The sequence below is a fragment of the Helianthus annuus genome, chromosome 13 (assembly GCF_002127325.2).
Source record: "Helianthus annuus cultivar XRQ/B chromosome 13, HanXRQr2.0-SUNRISE, whole genome shotgun sequence".
Lineage (NCBI taxonomy): Eukaryota > Viridiplantae > Streptophyta > Magnoliopsida > Asterales > Asteraceae > Helianthus > Helianthus annuus.
The window spans coordinates 78199813-78223388 of record NC_035445.2 but is presented as its reverse complement, the minus strand read 5'-3'; the positions used below and the strand labels follow the sequence as shown (position 1 = coordinate 78223388).

The 23576-nt window shown below is 39.4% G+C and overlaps 1 protein-coding gene across 1 annotated transcript; it reads right to left on the bottom strand.

Moving 5' to 3' along the window:
• Nucleotides 1-13422: 13422 nt before the first annotated feature.
• LOC118485788 (protein FAR1-RELATED SEQUENCE 2-like) lies at nt 13423-20266 on the bottom strand. Its single transcript, XM_035982238.1, has 7 exons — nt 20227-20266; nt 15611-15854; nt 14987-15245; nt 14633-14840; nt 14274-14386; nt 13518-14140; nt 13423-13462 (listed from the first exon to the last, which is right to left on the bottom strand). The coding sequence occupies exons 1-7, from the start codon at nt 20264-20266 to the stop codon at nt 13423-13425; spliced, it is 1527 nt and encodes a 508-aa protein (XP_035838131.1).
• Nucleotides 20267-23576: the final 3310 nt, after the last annotated feature.

Genomic DNA, 23576 nt, shown 5'->3' with positions numbered 1-23576 from the left:
AGCTTTGTACATGTATCTCATGTTGCTGATCAGCCATTTGTTTTTGTTGTTGGAGAAAAGGTTGAAAGAGGTTCCATAGCTCATTTGTAGCAGGTGCTTGTGGTGGAGCAGGTGCTTGAGGTGGAACAACAGTGGATTGCACCTTTTGTACTGTCAACAACTGATGCAGCATTTCTTTGATTTCTGCAACAGAAGTATCTAGTTTTTCGACTCTGGCCGTCAATTCCTGGTACTTTAAACCATCACCCAATTTAATGGGATCATCTGATTTCCCACTAGCAGTGGTTTTATCAGTGGTTGATAGGGAGTGTACTCCAAACATTAACCACTGATGCCCCTTTTTCTTGGTACTGGGGTCTTCTTCCTTCAACACTTGACAACCTTTTGATGTTGCCAGTGGTCAAAACGAATCCACTGGTGGATGTCAGCGGTGCTATGGAAGGAATTGCCTCCAAGGAAGTCTTATTGATGTAACCACTGTCCAAGTGTAAACCAGTGGGTTCAACACTTGTAGTGGCTGCTTCACTTGGATTACCACCAAGAGTTACTTGTAACTCAAGGGGTGTAACCTCCTCAGGTTGTGTTGGTGGGTTAGCAAGGATTGATACATCAGGCCAGTTATTTGTTGAGGCATATTCTCCATGAACAGGTGATTGAGAAGGACAGGTTTTGTGCCTGGTTCAAATCAATTGCAATCCAATCAGAATCTTTGTAATTTGGTGAATTGGTGGGATGTTGGGAGGGTAGGTGTAGAAAGAGAATTTGCCCCGGGCATTGGGCTGTGGATGATGGAAGCAAGTGATTCCAGAGCATCATATTTTGTGGTGTCCCCCTATTTGTACAACCTGTTCTTTTTTGAGAAGAAGCAGGAGGAGTTTCAGCCATGGGTTGAGATATTTCTACCAACTGCTGTGAGGAAGTAGCAGCAGTGGTTTCTTGTGACTTTTGTGCTGTCACTGGCAGTTGATCTGGTATCTCATCCTCCAGAGTTGCCTTTTTGGTAGGTTTGGGGGTTTTTGAATTTTCTTTTTGTTTTTGGCTTTTGGGAATTGTAGGTGTGGGTTTCAAAGCAGTTGTTCTGCTTTGATCACCTTGAGGCAGTGGCTCAGCAGCAGATACCTGAGGAGCAGTGGTAGCTGCTAAATTCTGCTCAGGCACCTCTGCTTGTGTTTGCAAGGTGTTGACATTCTAGTAAAAGTTTCAGCAGTTAAGCTGTGCATTTGAAAGATATCACCTTGGTTTATTGCAAAAATTCATCCTTACTGAATTTCTTTTTCAAAATAATAACTTAGAAATCTTGGAAACAGTAAGAATGATTTTGTTTTAACATTTTTAACCAGATCATTAAAGATTTCCTGGGAATAATTAAAATCTTCTTTGAAGAATAGCATATCCCAGATTTTGAATCTTTAATGGTATTTCATTAAAAGCAGTGGTTTTATTTGAAACACACATTAGGAGGGCATGAAATAAAAATCTTGTTGCAGGAGGGAAGAAACCTTTTTGTAAGGTATCCCTCTTCATCATTGTGTCTGCATACCCTCTTTCAATGAAGTCAATTTTTAACTCATTTTTGGAAAAGATTTTTTACCTTCCTGATCATTGAGTTCAAAGACTTCCGAGATGGATTGTGGTGTGATTTTGACAGCTTTACCCTTTAGAGAAGAGTTAATGGTAGTGACAGTCTCACCTTGTTTTTCAAGGGTTGCATTTTTTCCAAAAACTCTCTTTGGGTCGTGCAAATAAATTGGTGCATCTGCTATCCACAAAGTTTTGTACTTTGAATGCAGAGATGATATCAATGGATAGAGTCGAAAGCATCGTGGTGCCGGGTTTGTGAGAAGACCCAGAAGATTGTGAGATTTTTATGTGGATTTCGATAGGTTTAGCCTTTTGAGAGGCTTCTTTGGAAGATGATTTTGAAGAGGATTTTGCGGAGGGCTTCGATTTAGGTCATTTTGAAGAAGACAATCAAAGATTGTGAAGGAATTTGAGAAATGAGATGAAAACTGCTTTGAGAAGAGAATTTTTATGAATTCAATTCGACAGTAAAATCCTGTTTGGGATTTTTAAAGGGGGTTTTATGGAGAAAAGTGAAATGTTGACATGGTAGCGGTTACAAAAGGTCTGACCACTATGTACTGTCCACGTGCCATCCCCTGATGAAGCGAAGGACAGTACTTTTATGAAAACTACTGATGAAGGCAGTGGTTGCAACGGTAATGAGACAGTCGATGATTTTTACTATCAGTGGATAGCACATCAGTGGATACAACACTGATTTTGAACAATAGTGCTTATCAAGGAATATGGGAACAGGGATGACTTTTAGCAGTGGACAGACTTTTGAAGTAGAACAGACTTTGAACTCATCAGTGGTTATGGCAGACTTTTTAAGGATTTAATGAAAAATTCATTTTTAGCTATTTTTAAGGATGGGTTTTTGATTTCTGAAAACATTTTTAATGCTTTTATTCATAGAAAAACAGGATTTTGCCTGTTTATTCCATTGTTTAGCATGCCAATCCTAGATATCAAGCTTTCAAAGGTGGATGTGTCTAATGCTTTGGTCAGCACATCTGCCAGTTGATCCTTAGTTTGGAACAATGATGCAGAGAAATCAAACCTTTTTCATAGCAATCCCTCACAAAGTGATGTCTTGATGTCGATGGTGTTTGGTGGTTGAATGAGAAACTGGATTTTTGAATGATATTTTCTGCTGCCAGGGCTGTCCAACATGAGTTGTGTCTTCAGGCAGTGATACCAAATCCAGCAACTGATTTTGAAGCCAGAGCAGTTGGGCTGTACAGCTTGCAGCAGCTATATATTCTGCCTCAACTGTCGATGGTGGAAACAGCTGCTTGCTTTTTGCTTTGCCCAGACACTAAGCAATTGCCTAGGGAATTGGCACCCTCCTGAAGTGGACTTCTTTGTCTTGTCACATCCAGCAAAAGTCACTATTTGAGAAACTTGAAAGCTCAATTTTACCATCAGCTGGATACCAAATACCAAGTGTGGGAGCACCTTTTAGGTATCTGAAAATCCTTTTACAGCAATAAGGTTTGACTTTCTAGGGCTGATTGGGATCTTGCACAGACACATGTTGCAAACATGATATCTGGCCCTAGATGCAGTTAGGTACAATAAAGACCCAATCATGCTTCTATATAAGGTCTGATCAACCAATCATCCTTTTCATCAGACATGACTAGTTTATTGGTTGCAATGGGTGTACTGCATGGCTTAACAATCATCCCATGTCAAATTTTCTTTAAAAGTTCTTTGGCATTATTTGCCTTAATGGATGAAAGTGCTATTTTGCAGCTGCCTTACTTGGATACCAAGAAAAGCACTGGAGTTCACCCATTGCACTCATTTCAAACTCAGCTGTCATGAGTTGCCTGAACTCTTCACACATTTTATTACATGTGCTTCCAATAATGATGTCATCCACATAAATTTGGACAATCATCAAATCCTTTCCTCTCCATTTTAAAAACAATGTTTTATCTATTCTTCCTCTGTGAACCCAATGGAAAGTAGAAAGGTGGACAGAGTTTCATACCAGGCTCTTGGTGCTTGTTTCAGGCCATACAAAGCTTTATTTTAGCTTGTAGACATGATCTGGATTAAATGGATCCTCAAAACCTGGAGGTTGACAAACATATACCTTTTCTTGAATCTTACCATAGAGAAATGCACATTTAGTGTCCATTTGGTACACCTTGATGTTGTGGTTGACAGCAAAGGCCAAAAATAGTCTGATTGCTTCAAGTCTTGCAACAGGGGCAAAAAGTTTCATCATAGTCAATGCCCCTCTTCTTGTCTGAAACCTTGAACCACAAGCCTGGCTTTATTCTTGACAACAATACCCCTTTCATCAGTTTTTATTTTTGAAGACCCATTTTGTGCCAATAGGACTTACACCCTCTGGCAATGGAGCAAGCTCCCATACTTGTTGTCTTCTAAACTGTTGGAGCTCCTCTTGCATGGCTTCTACCCAGCTGTTGTCTTTCAGCGCCTCTTGGTACTTGACTGGCAGATGGAGTGATAGAAAACCAGCAAAAGACAAATATTTTGGATTGACTTCTTTGTGAGCACCCCTTCATTGATGTTGCCAATAATTTGAATCTGGTGGATGAGATTTCAGGAAGATGAGTTCTCCTTGGTATGGAATAATGGCATTGAGTGGTAAAGGCTGCAGATATGTATCATCTGAGCCAACCACTGCTAGTGACTTGATTGACCCAGCAGTGGGCTTCCAAAAGGTGGGTGGCATAGGGGGTAAAGGTGTGGACACATGCTGACTTTGATCCACTGTTTGAGGACTTTTATCAACAGTGCTTGATGATGTGGAAGCAGTGGCTTAAGCGGGCTACTTTGGTCAACAACTGTTGAGGTAGCAGTGGTTGAGCTTTGACAGCTGTTTTGGACATCTGCTGCTGCTTCCCATTGTGGCAGACTTTTGTTGAGGAGTGATGATCTCATACCCATAGTCTGGTGATGAATTCTCTGATTGGACCTGCACTGTTAGTCTTGACAGTAGTATTTTCAAAAGTGAATTATCAAGATCAAACAATTCTGCAAGATTTGCTGGGATTTTCAGTGATGAAAGTTCATTGAACTTTACATTCAAAGTCTCTTCCACTGTTTTGGTCCTTGTGTTAAAGACTTTGTAGGCCTTAGTAGTGGTTGAGTGTCCCAGGTGATACGCACAATCAATTTTGGCTGCAAACTTTGAAATAGAATCTTTGAAGTTAAAATGAAGCATGGCAGCCAAAACTTTGAAATATGAGATTAATGCTTTATTTTATACAACAGTTCATAAGCAGTCTTTTGATGCCTAGGGTTGATTAAACCTCTGTTTTGAACATAGCAGGCAGTGTTTACTGCCTCTACCTAAAAGTTAATGGCAAACCTGAATCTGCAAGCATGGTTCTGGCAGCCTCAATCAAAGTTCTGTTCTTTCTTTCAAACAACACCATTTTGTTCTGGTGTCCTTGGAATGCTGTAGTTGCCTCACAATTCCTTTTGACACACAGGAAATCATCCAACTCCTTGTTCCTGGAACTCTGTGCCATTGTCACTTTCTGAAGATTTTTACTGGAAGGTCAAACTGCTTTTCAACCTGTTTCACAAAGTCTTGCAGAATGCCTGCAGTCTCATCTTTGAGTGTAAAAAGTAAGTCCATGTAAACCTAGAGAAGTCATCAACAATAACCAAACAGTATCTCTTTTTCCTAAGACTCATGACTTTCACTGGGCCAAACAAATCCATATGAAGCATTTGCAAACATTGGTTGTTTTGGACTCATCAATGGATTTGTAGGATCTTTTATGTTGTTTTCCTTTTAGGCAGGAAACACAATGCTCAGGACAGGTGAACAGTTTTTGAGGTAAACCCCTTACCAGCCCCTGTTTTGAAATGGTAGTGATTGTCTTAAGATTTGTGTGCCCCAATCTTCTATGCCATAGTTCTGTCTCTTTGTTTGATGCAGCTGAGAACAGGCAGGCATCAGTTCTGGGACACTCTTTTGACATATCAACAACATAAACATTGCCACTTCTTTGAGCAACAAGTTTAGTTTTACCATTTTTTATTATTGCTTCAATCTTTTCAACCATTTCTGGTCCAACAATCCTACAACCCTCCTTTGTGAAGAATGATCCATACCCCTTATCACTCATTTGGGAAACACTCAGGAGGTTTGAATTTTAGATTGTCTATAAGATTGACATTTTCAAATTTTACATTACCAGATTTCACTATACCAGACCCCCTAACTTTCCCTTTACTATTATTACCAAAGGATATATAACCCCCTCCATGAATTTTGAAGTCTTGATGAAGGGCTTTACATCCTGTCATGTGCATGGAGCCTCCACTATCTACATACCAAAGACTATCTAAGCATGCAGAAGCTCCCTGCACATGAAGTAAAAGGATTAGCTCATTAAGGTCTCCAAAGCCAATAAGGCTTTGGATGGGGTCTCAACAGTGTCTGGGATGGTGGCAGATGCATGGACAGTGGTTAGCTCAGGGGTTTGAACATTTTTGGGAATGTTTTTCTCTAACCACTGTTGTGGGTCTTGGCCAATCACCTGTTGATAACCAAAAGGATGCCTGTTCACTCTTGGTTTAGAGGGCCGTTTGTAAGCCTCATAAACATGTGGGATCCTTTGGTATGATGGTTGTCCCTTACCTCTCTTGAATTGATTGGCAGGGGTGCATCAGTCACTTGAACATCTCTTTGAACAGATGTTTGGTTCAGCTGTTTTGTGACAGCTGTTTGGACTGGCACAAACAATGGTTTGCTTCTTTGTGAATTTGACTGATGATGTTGATGGACTCAAAGATGTTTTTGCAGTGTATTCATTCTTTTTTATATCAAAGTTCTTGAGATACACACATTTTTGAGTTTGTGGTTATCTTTACCACAGATGGTGCAGCTTTCAGCAGGTACAATGTTACTTGTTTTGTTTAGATCATATGCTTTTAGATGAAAACAGTCTTTTGTTAGATGATTCCTCTTTTCACAAAAATCAAAAAAACAAGTTTTTAATCTTTTCTCTTTTCTTCCTTTTCTCAGATTCCTTAGCAACAGAGTTTTGAACCTCTGTTGGGATATCTTTGATAGGAATGAACTTTGCTTTTGGAGCTTTTACACCATCAGTGGTTGTGAAATCCATTGGTTTGAAGTTTTCCAGGATGCCACACTCATCAGACCATGTGGGTTTAAATTGATATTTCTCAATCTCCTCAAAAGTTGAGGATCCCACAGATCTTTCCAGAGTAACTTTGTTACCAAGTTTGTCAGTTATTTAACCTCTTGGCCATTCTTGTTGGTTGGTATTATTTCAGTTGAACCAGCTTGTTTTTCAGCAGTGTTTACAAGATCATCATATTTTCTATGTCCTATACCAAACTTGACATTGCTTTCAAGCTGTTTTGCAAGCATAACCTCATAACCTTTACAAGATTCCACCCATCTCTCACAGGTGATCTGGGTGGGCTCCAACTCCTTTTTGCAAACTTGGTATTTTTCTACCATAGTTTGGAGTTGAGTTTTTGTTATGCTCTGCTCTTCTTTGAGACTGCTGATCTCTTTATCTTTTTCAGCCAATTTGTTTCTAAGTTCTTTTAATGACTTTTCAAATTTGACTTCATCAGACAAGACTTTATCCCTAAGGTTTTCATTTACCTCTTTAATGTTAGCAAATGCAATAATACATTTGTCTGAATACAGTTTTTCAAGAACTTGAGGTGTTACCTTGGCAGCAGCCATCATGGCACAATCACATTGATGATCACCTTCTCCATCAGCTCTAACTTCTTCCTCACCAGCTTTCTTCTTTTCCTCTTTCTCTTTGTCTTCTTTGGACCAGGGGTCAGACAGTGGTTCAATCAGGGTTTTTGAATTTTCTCCCAGCAGTAGTTCACCAGCAACTGCAGTAACCACTGCTTCAGCAACTTCATCCACTGTTTCAGCACTTAGCTGTTCACCTTCAGTCTCAACCCCTTCTGGTATTGACTCTAATGCCATCAAACAAAATTCATCATTAAAATTATCATTAGAAGCATAGAGTGCAAAATTTTCATCATCAAGCTCATCAGGCATGCTACTCTAGTCAACAAAGCCCTGGGTAAAGAAACTTTGTTGATCTGGTTGTACAACTGTTGGAGCAGCTTGTTAAGGTGCAGCAGGTTGCACTTGTGCCTGAGGGACAGGGGCTTGAATATACTGAATTTGTGGAACAGTAGTTTGAACATAATGCACAGGCACAAGGGTTGCAGCATAGTGAGCAGTGTTAACATGTGCTGCAGGGGTATATTGGGTATATTGCACAGTGCTTTGATGTTGTGGTCTAGGGTTTGAGCTGGGATGAGTTATTATTGGACCAGTGGTTTGACTGCTGCATTCCCTAGCAAAATAACCTAGCCTATTGCACTTGTAACATTTCAGTTTTGATTTATCCAACCCCATCTTTAAATTCCCATGAAGCCCTGGGAATTTTCTCCCTGTTCTTTTGTAGAATTTGCTTGTTCTAACACTAAGCAAAGCCAATTGATGCAAAATGTCCATCTCTTCTAAGTCAGTGGGATCAAAATGTTGCAAATCATTGAGTTCAAAGCACAAGTTATCTGACATCTGGTTTTCACAGTTTGTAGTGAAAGCATAATTTGAAGAGTGAGAATCAGAGTTGTTAAAATTTCCACCAGCAGTTATGTCAATAAAATAATCATAACTCTGATCCTTACTACTGCTACCAGATTCTTCCTGGCCAAAAAGAGTTGTGCTGCCAAATGAATAATCATCAGCAACTATACCAGACTCTTGCAACTTCCTTTTCTGGTTTAACTCCCTTTCATAAGTCAGGAGTCTACCATGGAGTTGGGTCAGGGTCAGATCTTTGAACTCAGCTGAATTTCTAGTGACAAAAGCAATTGTGTCCCATTTTTCAGGTAGTGATCTAAGAAACCTGCTATTTTGAGTTGCATTTGGAAATTGACTTTAACAAGCCTTAGTTCACTAATGAGACAGCTAAAACGTTCAAACTGTTGGGTTAATGATTCACCCTTGATGTGACAAAATGTTTCATACTGCTGATTCAAAATTTCCCTGTTGTTTTCAATAACCTCTTCCGTTCCCCCAAATTATTCCTTCAATGCATCCCATAATTCTTTGGCACTGTTACAATGTAACAGTCCAGCATAGATTTCATTGGGTAATGCAGATGCTAAATGCTTTGGCATCGAGTTCGAACTTTTGAAAGTCAGTTTCAGTATAGTTTTCAGTTGGTTTAGGTACGAACTTCTTAGCATCCTCAGCACTTGGCACCATAGGAACATGAGGACCAAAAACAACAGACCTCCAACATCCAGTATTCTGTTGAGCAAGGATGTGACCCATCCTTCTCTCCCAGATGTTGTATTCATTACGTTTAAGCATGGGTGGTTTGAAAAGAGAGCCAATGTTATTTTTATCTTCTTGTGATTGTGACGTCATCCTGGTTGTTTTACAGGCACTGATTAATCAACTTTAATGGTGATTAAACCTTGCTCTGTTTTTTAACAAAACGAACAAACTATCAGTATCAACGATTGCGAGCTGAACTATTTATGTCAAAATGATTGTTAAATCAAATTTGACTGTCCAAGCTCTGATACCAATTATTAGTATCTGAGTTTGATTTTGATTGTGTTTTACGTTTGAATAAAGATGAAGATGAATGAGTTGTGCAGCGGAATTTAGATGGAAGCAAACTTTTCACAATCAAACAGGAGAAATGCTTTTAACATACAAGTTTAACATTGAACCGAATGATTGAATTTATTTTCAAACAACGATTACAATTTTGCAAGTATGCAACAAACTCCCCCTCAGCCTGAGCTCACAGTATTTGTTCGTGCATGAAGAAGATAGTGAAAGAGCTAATAGAACAGTACAAAGCACTGTTCTATTTATAGGCACGAGCAATCCACTGAAGCATCTAAGCTGACGTCACCATGAAAGTGACATCTAACCTCCTAACAAACTCTAACCTCTGATCTAAACAACCTCTGCTGTGCTAACTACTGATATTACAATTCATTACATAAAGTAAATAAAACCACTGCTGCATCCTTCCACTGCTGTGAACCCAGCAGTACTTGTCATGATCAGCAGTGCTTGACTCAAGGCAGTAGATTGGTCAGCAGGGCTTTAGTTCTTCATCAGTCTTTGACTTGATCAGCAGTTGTAGGTCAGTAGTTTGTATGATCAGTAGATAGGAGGTCAGCAGATGTTGAAATCACTTTCAAGGGGAGAGATTTGTATGCATAACATCTGCTTATTTTGGATCCATTGCTTTTATCCAGTTTTGGCTTTAATTATCTATTCCTTTGGTAGGGTTCAATCCCAATAGGTGCAGATGCGTGCAGCTGACAATACTCGTGGGATTGAAATGAATCGTTTGAAAGAAAGTAGTACCGAGGTTCAATGAGTGGCTGATGCACTCAAAGCAAAGCATGACGACATGAGGGAGTGGTATAATTCTAGAAACACCACACTAACTGAAGTCTTCAAAACGATTAAAGATAATGTTGAGCTTAGCACAAAGCACGTCAACATCTTATGGTCTGAAAGGTGTAAACAGCTGGAGATTTTGCGCAAGCGTGACCAAGACAAAGAAGACCCTGGAAATCCCGACACGTCAGCATCATCTCAACAACCAGGGGCCTCTGAGTCTTCTCATATCATGGTTTACAAGCCTCAACAGATAGTGTCTACACAAGGAACCTCTGGTGGCGCTCAAGAATAAATGAAACAGCTAGAAAGTAGCTATTATGTTGAAAGCTCTTCGGCTGGTAAGGCTACAGTTCTTGGTTCTGCTGACATTACACTTCAGGGAGTACATCTAGTGTCTGGTGAAGAACTGGAAGAAGGAGAATTAGTTGCTCACTTCTCGAATGAACAAATTTTAGTGCTTTATGAAATGAAAGTAGTAGAAGATGCTACTATTGATCGGATCCCCAGTGAACCCGAAACAGCAGACTTAGATAATCTTGACGAAATTGTATTTGAAGGAAATGACAGCAAGTCTACTTATGTGCGAGAAGACGGAACCGAGTTCAATCCTTTCGATGAAGTTTGGTTGAAAGAGAATTTGGACGATATCGACGAACAGTTGAAGAATCGTGATTCTACAGATAATTCAACTGACTTGTTCGAAGAATGGAGAAAACAGTTCCTTTCCAAGGTTGCAAAGTCTACACCTTCTGAAGCTCAAGTCGATTATTTGAAATACGAGAAAGAAAAGTCGCACGGGAAAATACTCAGCTGGATGTTCGTAAAAGAAATCCTTTGCATGGCAGTGAAACGTGAACATGACATTCAGTATTTCAGATCTTTGCTGAGCATTCTATCTTTACCGTTCTATGATGTTGCCGCATTAACAAAGCTGGAGCTGATTAATCGTTCAAAGTATGAAGGAACAACGTTGTTTGCATGCAAGTTGAAGATAAATAAAAGGATAGGCTGGAAATATGAATTATACAAGCCACAATTTCCTATGCATCAGCAGATAAAGTATACTTTGGATCTGTCAACCAACACGGCAAGGTACAAGCTTGTTTATCAGCCGACGAAGGTTATGGACAAGATCCCACTGATGCTGATGAAACAAAACTTCCTGGAAAATATGGCGTTGTGGTGTTATGACTCCGATACACACGAGGCCATTATTGTTTTCAAAGGAGATCAAGAAAACTTTCGCATGCTCGATCCGATGTGGATAGTTAACATGTCTGCTGCCGATATTAACAAACTGTTTCGTCACGACATATTCTAGGAAGACAAGGACGTGCATCAAGCGTTACTATTTCAATGCGTCACTTGTTTCTGTTTCTATCAAGGGATTCACGCCGGCAACTCATGGTCGGAAAAACACTGAAGATTGAAGAATAAAGATCGAAGACCAAGCAACAGACAAGGGGGAGTTTGTTGGTGCATTTATTGTGTCGGTAACTTGTTCTTATTTACGATGTAATAGTATGGTCTTTTGTTATCGATTCTATAATGTTTCCGTCGAGTCGACCAAGTCAGATATCCTCCTATCTACCTTGGTACGATGTTTGTCTTTATATTGTATGTTAAACAAATGCATGTGTGCATCTTGTTTGTATTTATATGTTAACTGCTACAAACAGTTAACAGATGTAACAGTTGCTGTCATGCAGCCTTCCCACGAAGAACCTATTCTTCGTGGGATAACATCTGCACGAAGAACCTTCTTCATGGTGAATGATGTGTGACAAAGACCCTTCTTCGTCACATAGCATTTTGTAGGCTTAGGTTCTTCGTCGGCCCATTACATTCTTCGTAGTGTAATGGGTTGGGCTGCATGTTTAAATAGCATAATTCGTCTACTATGTTCAGTATGAGTGCAAGAAGAGAAGGAGAGCATAACTTTACAGAGTTTATTATCAAACATTGTGTGTATATGTTTGTGTCAATTCTCATCCGTTTAATCAATAGATATTGAATCTTTGGTTACATCGTGTTTGTTTGTTCTACACTGCTTGGTTTGCACCGTCATGGGGATTCCGCACTCGTGATCGTGTTTGTGATAAACAAGGAATAGGTTTCGTGTTGATCCTCTCAGAAAAATGGACCTACATATATATATATATATATATATATATATATATATATATATATATATATATATATATATATATATATATATATATATATATATATATATATATATAGGGGTGGGTTAACGTACAATATTCGTTAACGTACCATTTGTACGAGATAAAATTACACACGTTATAAAACACAAAACCTTAATCACGCATGTTATAAACCTAATTACGCTTGTTATAATTTCATCTGGTATGTATTGTACGTTAAGTGATATTGTATTTTACACTTTTCATATATATGTATGTGTGTGTGTGTGTATATATATATATATAGGGTCAGGATTTAGAGAAAACACTCAAAAGTGTGAGAACGGAGAGAACGCTTATGGATTGTCAGATCAAAACAATCTATGGACTAGATGACGTGGTGGCATTTTCGTAAATAAAATCACTTTTATTAATCTGGCGCGCTTCATTAAGGGTAAAAGGGTCTTTTGACTTAACATAAAACGCCAAACTCACGCTATTAAAATCCGCCTCAACTCACATACCACACTTCATCATAATATAACGCCATAGATATAAAACACCAAACTTTGTTTTTAACCGATAAAGCTGAACAAACAGTACTGAAATGACGGAACTTTATTACTAGCATTTACTGCAATAAAAATCGCGCCTAAAATACGCGCCAAAAACTTCATATATAAACAAACTCTCAGAATTACTAAAATCCAAACCAAAACCAAAACCACAAAAACCTATATTTTCCTCTACACCATTCATCTTATAAACGCCAAAAAAACCAAAATATCAAAGATTCAAATCCATGTTTCTTTGATATACACAATTTTCTCAATAAACTTTCACGCTATGCAATGAGTAAGATACTCAATATAAACGCCAAAATATACAAAAACCACAAAACTTCAAAAAAGCCATTTCATGGAGATTCTGTTTTTTTTTCTCTATAAAGTTTTGCTAAACGGGATGGATAACATTGTTACACATATTTCTTGACTGAGGATTAACAATGTTATCCATTTCGTTCAGCAAAACATTATTGAGTTTAGCACGACCAAAAATAGAAGTTTATGGAAGTTTTATTTAGTGGTGTTATTGTTTTTTTTTTTTTGGCGTTTGATTTCCTTGCCCGATCTTATATTGTTTGTTATTTAACTTCGAAGTAGCATGTTATGAACAAAGAGATAGAAAAAAGAAAAAGATTCAAAAAAAAGCCAAACTGAGAAATGTCTGTGTTCTATAGCATTGAAATAAAAAAAAAACGCCAAACTACTCTACAGTGTCTCTCAAAAGACCATCTGAATGTGTTCTGTAAGAATGAAAAATACAAAACGCCAAACAACTCTTCACTGGCTCTCGAAGACCTTGTCGATCTTCTTTTAATTACGGCCTGTTTGCATGTTGATGCGTAGAATCCATAGGCTATGCAATACTGACACTGTCTTTCTTTGGCCACGGGTTTCGACTTTGATTTCTTTTTGTCAATTACTATCTCCTGCTTAGATTTCAGGCGCTTCCGAGAACCAGAACCTTTGGATTTATAATCTACAGGGACTCTTATCGGATTCTTGTCATTTTTATATTGACCAGTTATCTCGGCAAATATATCCCTAGAACTAGCGGGAGGAGTAACAATCTGCATATCTTGAACTTTCTTCATATAAGATTGAACATGATCCTTGTATAAGGATAGCTCCTCTATATTACCAGATAAACGGTTCAAAGTGTATTCGGTTGAATAAATAACATCTCGCATCATACTTTTCACATCAGGATCCAGCTCGGTCATATATTCACGACTAATTGAGAATTCAAGAGGGCAGTTTGGGGAGGGCTCTTTGCGCCATCTATTCAGAATGTATTGTTTTGGAAATTCCCTAATGTCCATAAGTCTCAAAACATAGAATATATGTCTGCATAGCAAACCAATCTGTTCAAAACGTCTGCATGAGCAACTGCATGTGCAATCAGACTTACGGAACAATACCTGAAAAACGCCAAAAACAATATATCTATAACGCCATGCATAGAATGTTTGTCTAAAAAAGAAAAGAACACATTGCATATGATAAAACGCCATTTACAGAAAACGCCATAAAAACCAAAACGCTATTAGTTACCTCAAATAAGGATGTACAAAGCTGTTTGAAGTCATTTACATAAAACTTAACAAACCCATCAAGCTGACCTTCGTAACGTTGATTTATGCAATCCGCAACTCCAATAAGCTCAGCTTGAACGTCACAAAAAAATACTTTTTGTATATATATCAACAGCTTGCCCTTCCAACACTTTGTAACTACTCTTCAACTGGGGTCTTTTGTATCGAGATTCATGATCATTTTTACGATGTGTGTGACGCTGTGCTTCTATTGCAGTCTCATAATGCGTCATGAACTCAACAAGAGTAGCTTTCGAATTGCACACTTGACAAAAAAATGATTCTCGCTCTCCGACCTGGATGTCGTTCGCATAAGACCAGTCACAGGCTCCATTCTATAGTATGCAGGGATCCAAGATTCCCTAAGTGCAAAAATATCAGATAGCCAGTCATCATCTTCTAAATTGAATTCTGCAATAACCATTTCCCATTCTGATTCAAACTCTTCAGGTGTGAGAATATCCGTCCACACAACACCACAGATACGTTCTTTAAAATTGGTGGAATTGCATAGCCAAACACCAACCTATAAATAACAAGAAAACGCCATGCATATATAAAAAAAAACAAAAGACAGAACTTAATTAAAAAAATAGTAACAAGGTATAAAATGCCATGTAACTTAAAACACATTGTATACTAAAACACCAAAGGTAAAAAAAGCATAACAACCTTCAGAGAAAGTTTATGCATCACATGCCACATGCATAACCGATGCCTCGTGTCAACAAATAGAGCAGAAATCGCCTTCTTCATCGCTGGATATTGGTCAGTGACAACAACTTTGGGTTGAGAACCAACAACTTTAAGAAAAACTCTTAACAGCCAAATATACGTATCCGCAGTTTCCGACGCCAACAATGCTGCACCAAATGTAACATTGCAGTGATGATTGTCTATACCAGTGAACGGTACAAACACCATAGAGTATCTGCATATGAAAACGCCATGAGAAATGAAACAATAATAAAATGCCATTGAATGTAAACTAGTAAAACGCCATTGCACGTAAGCTAATAAAATGCCATTGCATGCAAAATATTAAAACGCCATGCATGTGAATTAATAAAACGCCAAAAACAAAAGAAGTTGAATTATAGGCGTCAAACGAAATCACATCACCAAACACGTGGTAACCACGTATGGCTTGATCGTCACAACAAAAAAGACCCTTCAAACGATTGTCTCCGTCTGTGATGTAATCATACGAGAAATTAGGTTGGGAATGTTTTTTTTTCATCCAAATGTTTCACAACTATATCAGCATCATATTCTCCTATGAACAAGTTAATTTGCCTCTTATAGTTCTTAAATTCAACTTTGCTTGCGCCCACGTCTTCAAAACCGCCAAAACAAGTCTTCATAACATTAAACGCCTTGACAGGACCCAAATTCAGCTTAGACATGCTGTGTATAACATGCTTCTGGAGCTGAGTGAGGTGTCGTTCAGTTGGAAGAAAATGCTTATCAGGACGTTCAACAAGTTCATGATTGTGCTCCTCGACAAACTTATACACCTTCCAAAATCCATCCTCAAATTCTACACATAACAGTGCACCACAATCAGTTCTCTATGAAAAGTTAGATCGCACTACTTACTCCTTTTGATTGGGGTCCAACGTATCAACCTTCTTTTCCTTATATGTAACACCTCGAAAAATTTCGTCCAATAATGTCTTGACACGTGTCATAAGGTTCCGGTATGTGAAAACAAACTTTAGAGGGACTAAAAGTGACAAACAGTGAAAACTATGGAACGTAAGGGTCCAAAGTGTCAACAATGGATAAATAGACTCTATGATAACCCTACATAATGTTTATAACCTTAAACGGATGGTTCATGGAACATACGACGCGGAAATTGCACAAAAGTGAGGAATTACAAACTATAGGGGCCAAAAGTGTCAACATGTTGAATTTATACCTCTGAGTGAACTTTTGGCAGACCCGAAGCTTTGAGAAGCTAAAATATACTCACTAGAATATGTGGTTAAAATTTCGTGAAGTTTCGTCAACGTATGAGAAAGTTATGGCCAAAACCGTACTTGAGGGGTTAAAAGCGTCAACGTCGAATTTCATGGCTTTTCGGTTGAGCGCAAAGTTATCCGAGGACATTACCATGTAGGTAAATGTCCCAAGGTTCTTAAAAACCAAGTTTGGGGGTTTACGGGTCAAGAAAAGTAGCCGAAACATCGCATACAAGATCAGGGACCAAAGCTGTCAAGTTTGAAAGTTGTTTGGCTGAACAGCAGGTCAGGCGACCCGCCTGGACAGACCCAAGCGGGCCGCGTGGGACTACCAGTAACAGAATTCGCGAAAATGGGTTATTTGGGTCTGAATTTGAGTGTGTAACAGCTGTTTTTCACCTCCAATTGCTCCAATAAAAATGCATGCATGGCTAGGACAACAGTAACCTCTGAATTCAGCTTTAAATCAGTTCACAAGACCATTTCTTGGGCATTTGCAATTGTGATCAAGAACTCTTTCAAATCTCAAGAACTCTCGAGACTCGCTGGAGCATTTCTGGACATCAAGGCCGACTCCAAGTGTTTGCTAGGCTTCATTAGGACCTTTGTAAGCTTCTAATTCAGTCCTTAATTCGTTCTAGCATAGGTTAATTGCTAAAAGTCAAACTGATTGTTCTTATACTTTGACTTTCTGATTAAACGAGTTTTACTCAGTCATTTCTCAAATTGAAACCACGAATATGTTGGTATTTATGTGAGAAACAAACCCTCAAAAGGGTATTCACTGATTCCCACTTTATGCATGCTAATTGTCGAGTCAAACTTGTTTCTAAAAAGTCAACAGAAATGGTTTTTGTGAAAAATAGATTAAATGGTAATGTAGATGACATGCAATCTGTTTGATCATCATAGATAGCTTTATAATGAATATAAGAATGTGTTTTACCATGATCAACTCGACAATCTTTAGTATAAATACGAATCGGAACCGAAAGTCTTGTAAAACGACTATTTCGTAGTCTATCGATTCGGATTCGTACATGCATGTTTGAGATCTGTATTAGAGAGTATTTTTGACCATTTTTATTTTGGTAAAACTCTCTGGAATTTTTGTTGCTTGAGTCTATACTTAGCCGATTCATTTGCATGTTTCCGATTATGCTTAAAAGTTGACTATTTTGCCCTTTTTGATATAAAACGTGATTTTTGGAAAAGTGAAAGAGTAGAAATCTTTATTTCTAATATATAAACTTGCACCGAAAATTTCGGATCAGTTGGTGGTCCAGATTTTGAGTTATGGCCATTAGCGTAAAACTATGTTCTTAAGTTACATAAACGGCTCTTTTCGCGTATAACCCATTTCAGGCCACGTTTTGATATAAAACTTTTTACCCACTGATGTTATATAATATTTTGGGATTTTTGATGATTTTTATTTAATTTTTGGCTGGTCGTATCTTAGATCGCTTAGTTATTTCGGGTTATGTCGGTTTTGACCGTTTAAGCCATAAAATGAGTTTTATGCATTCTTTTGACCCGAAACCTTTTCCTACTGATTTTATATGTTTAATAAATTATTTTAAGTATTCTGGAAATATAAAAATCCCAGATTTATTTTGAAAACCCGGAAACTGCGTCAAATCGCATTTTAAGCATTTTTAGCGCATAGTAAGCGTTATACTCATTTTAAACATATAAGACTTATACCTAATGATATAATTAGCATATTTTCATATAATAACAGTAAGTATAAGTATATGAACTCAGATTTCCAGTTTTGGCGTTTTTAGCCCTTGTGAAATTACTAAAATACCCCTACGGTGCATAGTTCGATTTTAAATGTTAAGTTTGGTATATGGGTCATACCCTACTGTTATAATATGTTAAATGGAGTATATTTACTATATAAACCAGACCCGAAACTCAGATTTCTAATTTGACTCTTTTATAATCTTTTAAATGACCAAAATGCCCTTATAAGGCATAAATTGAGTTTAAAATTATTCTGGGCAAAATAGAACATAACCTACTGATGTTATATCATATTTAAAGCATATTATCTCAGGGAACTTGCATTTGACTCTTTTGGCTACCCGTAACGCCCTTTTAGCGTTCGGATCGGTTTACGTAACTAGTTTGCGTAAATTGACCGAAATGGGTCAAACGTTATCATTTTTATATCAAAATCCAGAATGTATTTAGTATACCCATATTATACAAGTATTCAAACTTGTCGGGTCTAAATCACATTCTATCCGGTCTTTCGCTTAATCGTGCGCTTGTACCGTATCGTTCTTAAAACTAACCGGTCAAAGCTTAGGCTTAAATAAAAGACCCGTTAGGAATCTAATAGGTTAATTATAAACCTTTGTTCCAGATTAGGAGGCCCAGTAAAAGCTACCACACTTACCGTTTGTGTTACATACTTGCTCAGGTAAATACATTTTGACTTATTTTCCTTATACGGGCTTGGGGTACGGTATTTAAAATACCGCTTGATCGGGCGCACAAGTCCTGCGCCTTATGGGTGTACAGTCTTGAATAGCTTGTGCGACTCGTTTAAACAGTCTTGTCTTACTTTAGGCTTTGGGGGGTTATTGACCGTGTCCCGGATATCCTTGGCATTATCTTACGAGATGGCCACGACCAGAGCACGGGGTGTAGGCGTACACCCGGCGTGTATAACTCTTTAATGTGGTGTGTCATTTAATATTTAGCCCGGACAGCAGATCCCGGGCCACCATAAGTACGGGTACATGTAAATCGTTCACAAGTTTATATTGCATAAATATCCCAAGTTAATAAAAATATTTATGCCTTGTGCATTTAAATCAATTTTCAATCCTTTTCAAAATGAGTCAGTCGATTTGTATTTACCAGTGTAAACTGACGTATTTTTCCCAAAAGGTTAAGTGCAGGTACTATACGAACTAGGCTGGCTGTTTCCTAAGAGCGTCCACTTTAGTCTCGCAAGCTTGGACGACAAATAACTGTTGAACAATTTATTCTTATTTTTATTTGATCCGCCTGTGGATCCGTTTCAACTACTTATGATGTTTATTATGTCATTTTAATTAAAGTTGAAATGTATCTATTCTGCTTCCGCTGTGCATTATTATATTGTGTTGATTGTCTATGACGATGCCAACTACGTCACTGTACCCCACACCGGGCCCACCGGTGACACGTGGAAATCGGGGTGTGACAGGTTGGTATCAGAGCCAACGCTGAGTGAATTAAACACTAATCCTTTGTGTTTAATCTCAGTTACACAATTGCACAATCCTCGATTTTCGAGTCTAGACAAAGAACTTAGGAAATGTTCAACATTTCGTTTATTTTATCTTTATTTTTTTTATTTATTATCTTTGTCTTATACATTTTGTTGTGCAACTTGTTTGATTTTGACAGGATCATCATGCCGCCACGTGTTCGAGGAAGAGGACGAGGAGGATTCGCCACATCACATGACCACGAGGCAGGACCCTCACACAGGCGAGCCCCATCAGCTTCGCACAACACTGCAGCCCATGATCTTTGGAGATCATTCGCCGAGCCAGCCAGGCACTCGGTATCTTTGAGCACTTCGCCATCCCTACCCCACTCATTTGGGCCCTACTCTGAAATTGGGCCCCATGACTCCCATGGATCTTTCATTCTATTACACCAGTCACCTCACCACTACCCAGCACCAGCTTATCAGGGCCTATACAACCCTGATGCTTACTTGGAGGAGCCAGTGGGTCATAACCCACTAGGACCTGAAGACCACTTCTCTGGTGGTAACGAGATGGAGGTCGACGAGGACACTGACCCTTCCCTACCACCGTCCGGCACGCCTAACCATCCCATTGAGATATCGGATGGGTCACCATACAGGGGATCACCATTCAATGGCGTTGATAGCTATGAGGAAAGGTTCAGGCAGCACGATTGGTATTATACCCCCAGCCAGCACAACTCTCCCATGCTCCAGTCTCACCATGGTTCTCCGGTGCACTCGCAGCACCACTCTCAGCAGCAGCAGCTTCAGCAGCCGCCTTTGCAGCAGGACCCATCTGAGGCCTTCTGGCGCGACGTGATTACTCCGTCGCCACCACCACCACCAGTTTTGCCTCCTCCGCCTCAGAGGCCAAGGAGGAACGCGCGTATGTCTACGCGAGGAGGGATTCGCACTGCCACCCCTCGACATTCAGTTAGCGGCCGCTACTCGCCGCAACACGAGGAGTCCGAGACGGGAGAGTCTCAGCATCCCGTCTCAGAGGTTACTTCTGCGACTATTGCGCCACTACCGTCGCAGAACTTTGGAGAGCCCATTCCTGCGTATGCTAGCGCAGCGCAGTTTAACCCGTTCGAGCCGACTTTTCCTCCCGGTTATGATTATACGGGAGATCCCTACTGGTTAGCTTCAGGCTACAACCCTCTCAATCAGGAGAGTACTTTTGGAGGTCCCTGGGCTACAGGACCATCAGCTTTTGGATTCCCACCACAGGGATACCAGCAGCCGCAGCCTCCACAACCACAGCAGTATCAGCCACCGCCGCCGGCGCCAATGATGTCGCCACCGCAAGTCCAAGAAATCCTGCAAGGGATACACGACGTGCGACGGGAGTTGCAAAATGATCGCCGACACAACCGCGGTATGTTCAAGAAGATGGTTGACTTGATTAAGGGTAAGAGTAAGAAGGATTATTAAATCCTGTGTTGTTAGCTCTTTTACTCATGTCCCTGCGTGGACATTTATTCCTGTATTCTACCCCTGCGTGGGTATGTTTCACTTATTCTACCCCTGCGTGGGTATGTTGTTCTGTTAACCCCTGCGTGGGTTTGTTTTGTTTTATTTGTTGTTGTTGTTATTTGTTTAGCCCCTGCGCGGGCATGTTATTCATGTTATTTGAATTAAAGTCCCGTTTAGGGCAAAGATGTACTAGTTACTATATTTGAAATTTGAAATAGTTAATTTGAATTTCCCATACTATTTATGTGCATGAATATAATAATTAAAATAAATGGAAAATATCAATTTTTATTTGATTTGCCATTTTAATAAGAATCTTAGTAAGGTAGAACCTAGCTTGAATGCCTTATTTACAGGCCTGGCCAATATGGTAAAACCTGGTTGAAAAGATTCAAATCCCTGTTAATATCTGAAAACATGTTAACATTCCTGGCCAAGCGTGATCTGTAAAATCACACAAGCCACCCTTTTTAATAAATTATCTACAGATTATATCTGTACACAAGTCTGTTTATGACTTGATACCTACGGGCTATGACTATGTCATATAGTGGCAGTTGTGGTTTATGACTCTCTACCTAGTAAGGGATTATTTGTTTAATTATACGATGCTAATCCTATAAAAATCTAAATTTATAATTTAGTAATTGTCCGAAGTGACTAGGCCTATTGTGCCAATATACATTTCATTCCATAATATAGTTGCTAATAAAAGCCTTGAATGAAATTAAATGAAATTAACTATTATGATTCTTAATATCATGGTTAATAAATCGTCTAGAACGATAATACTGTTAGGTTTCTAAATAAGACCTTGTCTTTTTATGTAGCTTAAAGCTACAATGGCCAAATCGGAGGAGACCAACAGTCATTCTAGAGAACACCCAGATAATACCAGGATTCACGTCACTGGTGAAGAATTGCAAGCACTGATAGATAACGCTGTTGCCAAAGCTATGGATAGGCAATTCAGGGAATCTAGCGGTACTCGGAGTAGGACCCGAACAGTATCGCACGTAAAGCCCAAGACTCATTCTGAGGCTCATAGTAAGCCACCTTCTAAAAAGAGTGAGCCGAAGAAGGATGAGGATGATAATCACTCCTCCAACCACAGTAGTGTTCCTAAGCAAGAAGTCAAGCTGAAGCATGATACGCACAGCAAGTCCTGTACGTACAAGTATTTCGTATCTTGCAAACCCAGGGATTTTACTGGGGAAAAAGGAGCAGTAGATTGCATGACGTGGATTGATGAGATGGATACTGTGGTTGATATCAGCGGGTGTGCTGATAGGGACGTCGTGAAGTACGTGTCCCAGTTGTTCAAGGGAGATGCGTTAGCATGGTGGAAGTCACTCCTACAAGCTGCCGGTAAGGCCACACTGTACGGTTTGTCATGGGAACAGTTTGTGGCCCTGATCAAGGAGAATTTCTGCCCGCAGCATGAGGTCGAAAGAATTGAATCGGATTTCGTATCTCTGGTTATGAAGAATCTCGATTGTCAAGCATATCTTACTACGTTCAACACTTTATCTCGGTTAGTGCCTTATCTGGTGACCCCGGAGCCGCGAAGGATTGCTCGATTTATTGGGGGTCTGGCACCGGAGATAAAGGCAAGCGTCAAGGCTTCAAGGCCTACGACATTTAGATCCGTAGCTGATCTATCCCTCTCCCTCACTCAAGATGTAGTCAGACTGAGAGCTATGAAGAGCTCAGAGGAAAACAAGAGGAAACGTGAGAATGACACCTCACGAAGATCTGAGAAATGACACAAGGGAAACAACGACCATAGGAAAGGATCGGGGTTCAAGAAAGGAGATCAGTCGGGTGAGAAACCCAGATGTAAGATCTGCAAGAGGCACCACTTTGGGAGATGTCGTTTGGAAACGAAATCCCAGTCTTCCGAGAAACGTTGTGGAATCTGCAAGTCCATAGACCATAAGGCTTTAGATTGCAAGAAGATGAAGGATGCAACTTGTTTTGGTTGCAACGAGAAAGGGCACATACGGCCCAACTGCCCAAAGAATGCGAAGAAAACTGACGACGGGAAGAAGATTAATGCGAGAGTCTTCAGAATGGACGCCAAGGAAGCAGTTCTTGACGACAACGTCATTACAGGTACGTTTCTTGTAAATGATGTTTTTGCTAGAGTCTTGTTTGATTCTGGAGCTGATAAGTCGTTTGTAGATGATAAGTTTTGTAAATTGTTGAACCTTCCTGTTAAAACCTTAAGCGTGAAATATGAGGTGGAATTAGCCGATGGAACCATAGAAACCGCCTCGACTGTTCTAGATGGATGTGTTATATCCATTAGGAATCATTCTTTCCCGTTATCCTTGCTTCCCTTTAAGCTAGCTGGATTCGATATAGTGATAGGCATGGATTGGTTATCGAGTAACCAAGCCCAGATTCTGTGCAATAGAAAGCAATTAATAGTTAAGACTCCGTCTGGTGAGTCACTTACTATTCAAGGAGACACCCAGCATGGATTGCCGGAGCAAGTGTCCATGCTCAAGGCATCCAGATGCATGCGGAAGGGATGTGTCATTTATATGGCATA

Bases quoted from the DNA above. Each gene is read 5' to 3' on its own strand.
- LOC118485788 (XM_035982238.1), bottom strand. From the start codon at position 20,266: ATGGTGAGACTGGAGCATGGGAGAGTTGTGCTGGCTGGGG. The intron at 15,855-20,226 runs GTATAATACCAA...TGTTATGTGTAG, and splicing joins GAGAGTTGTGCTGGCTGGGG to AATTTGAGGATGGATTTTGG. The intron at 14,841-14,986 runs GTTGTTATGCTT...TGTTATTTATAG, and splicing joins TGCATAAACTTTCTCTGAAG to GTTGGTGTTTGGCTATGCAA.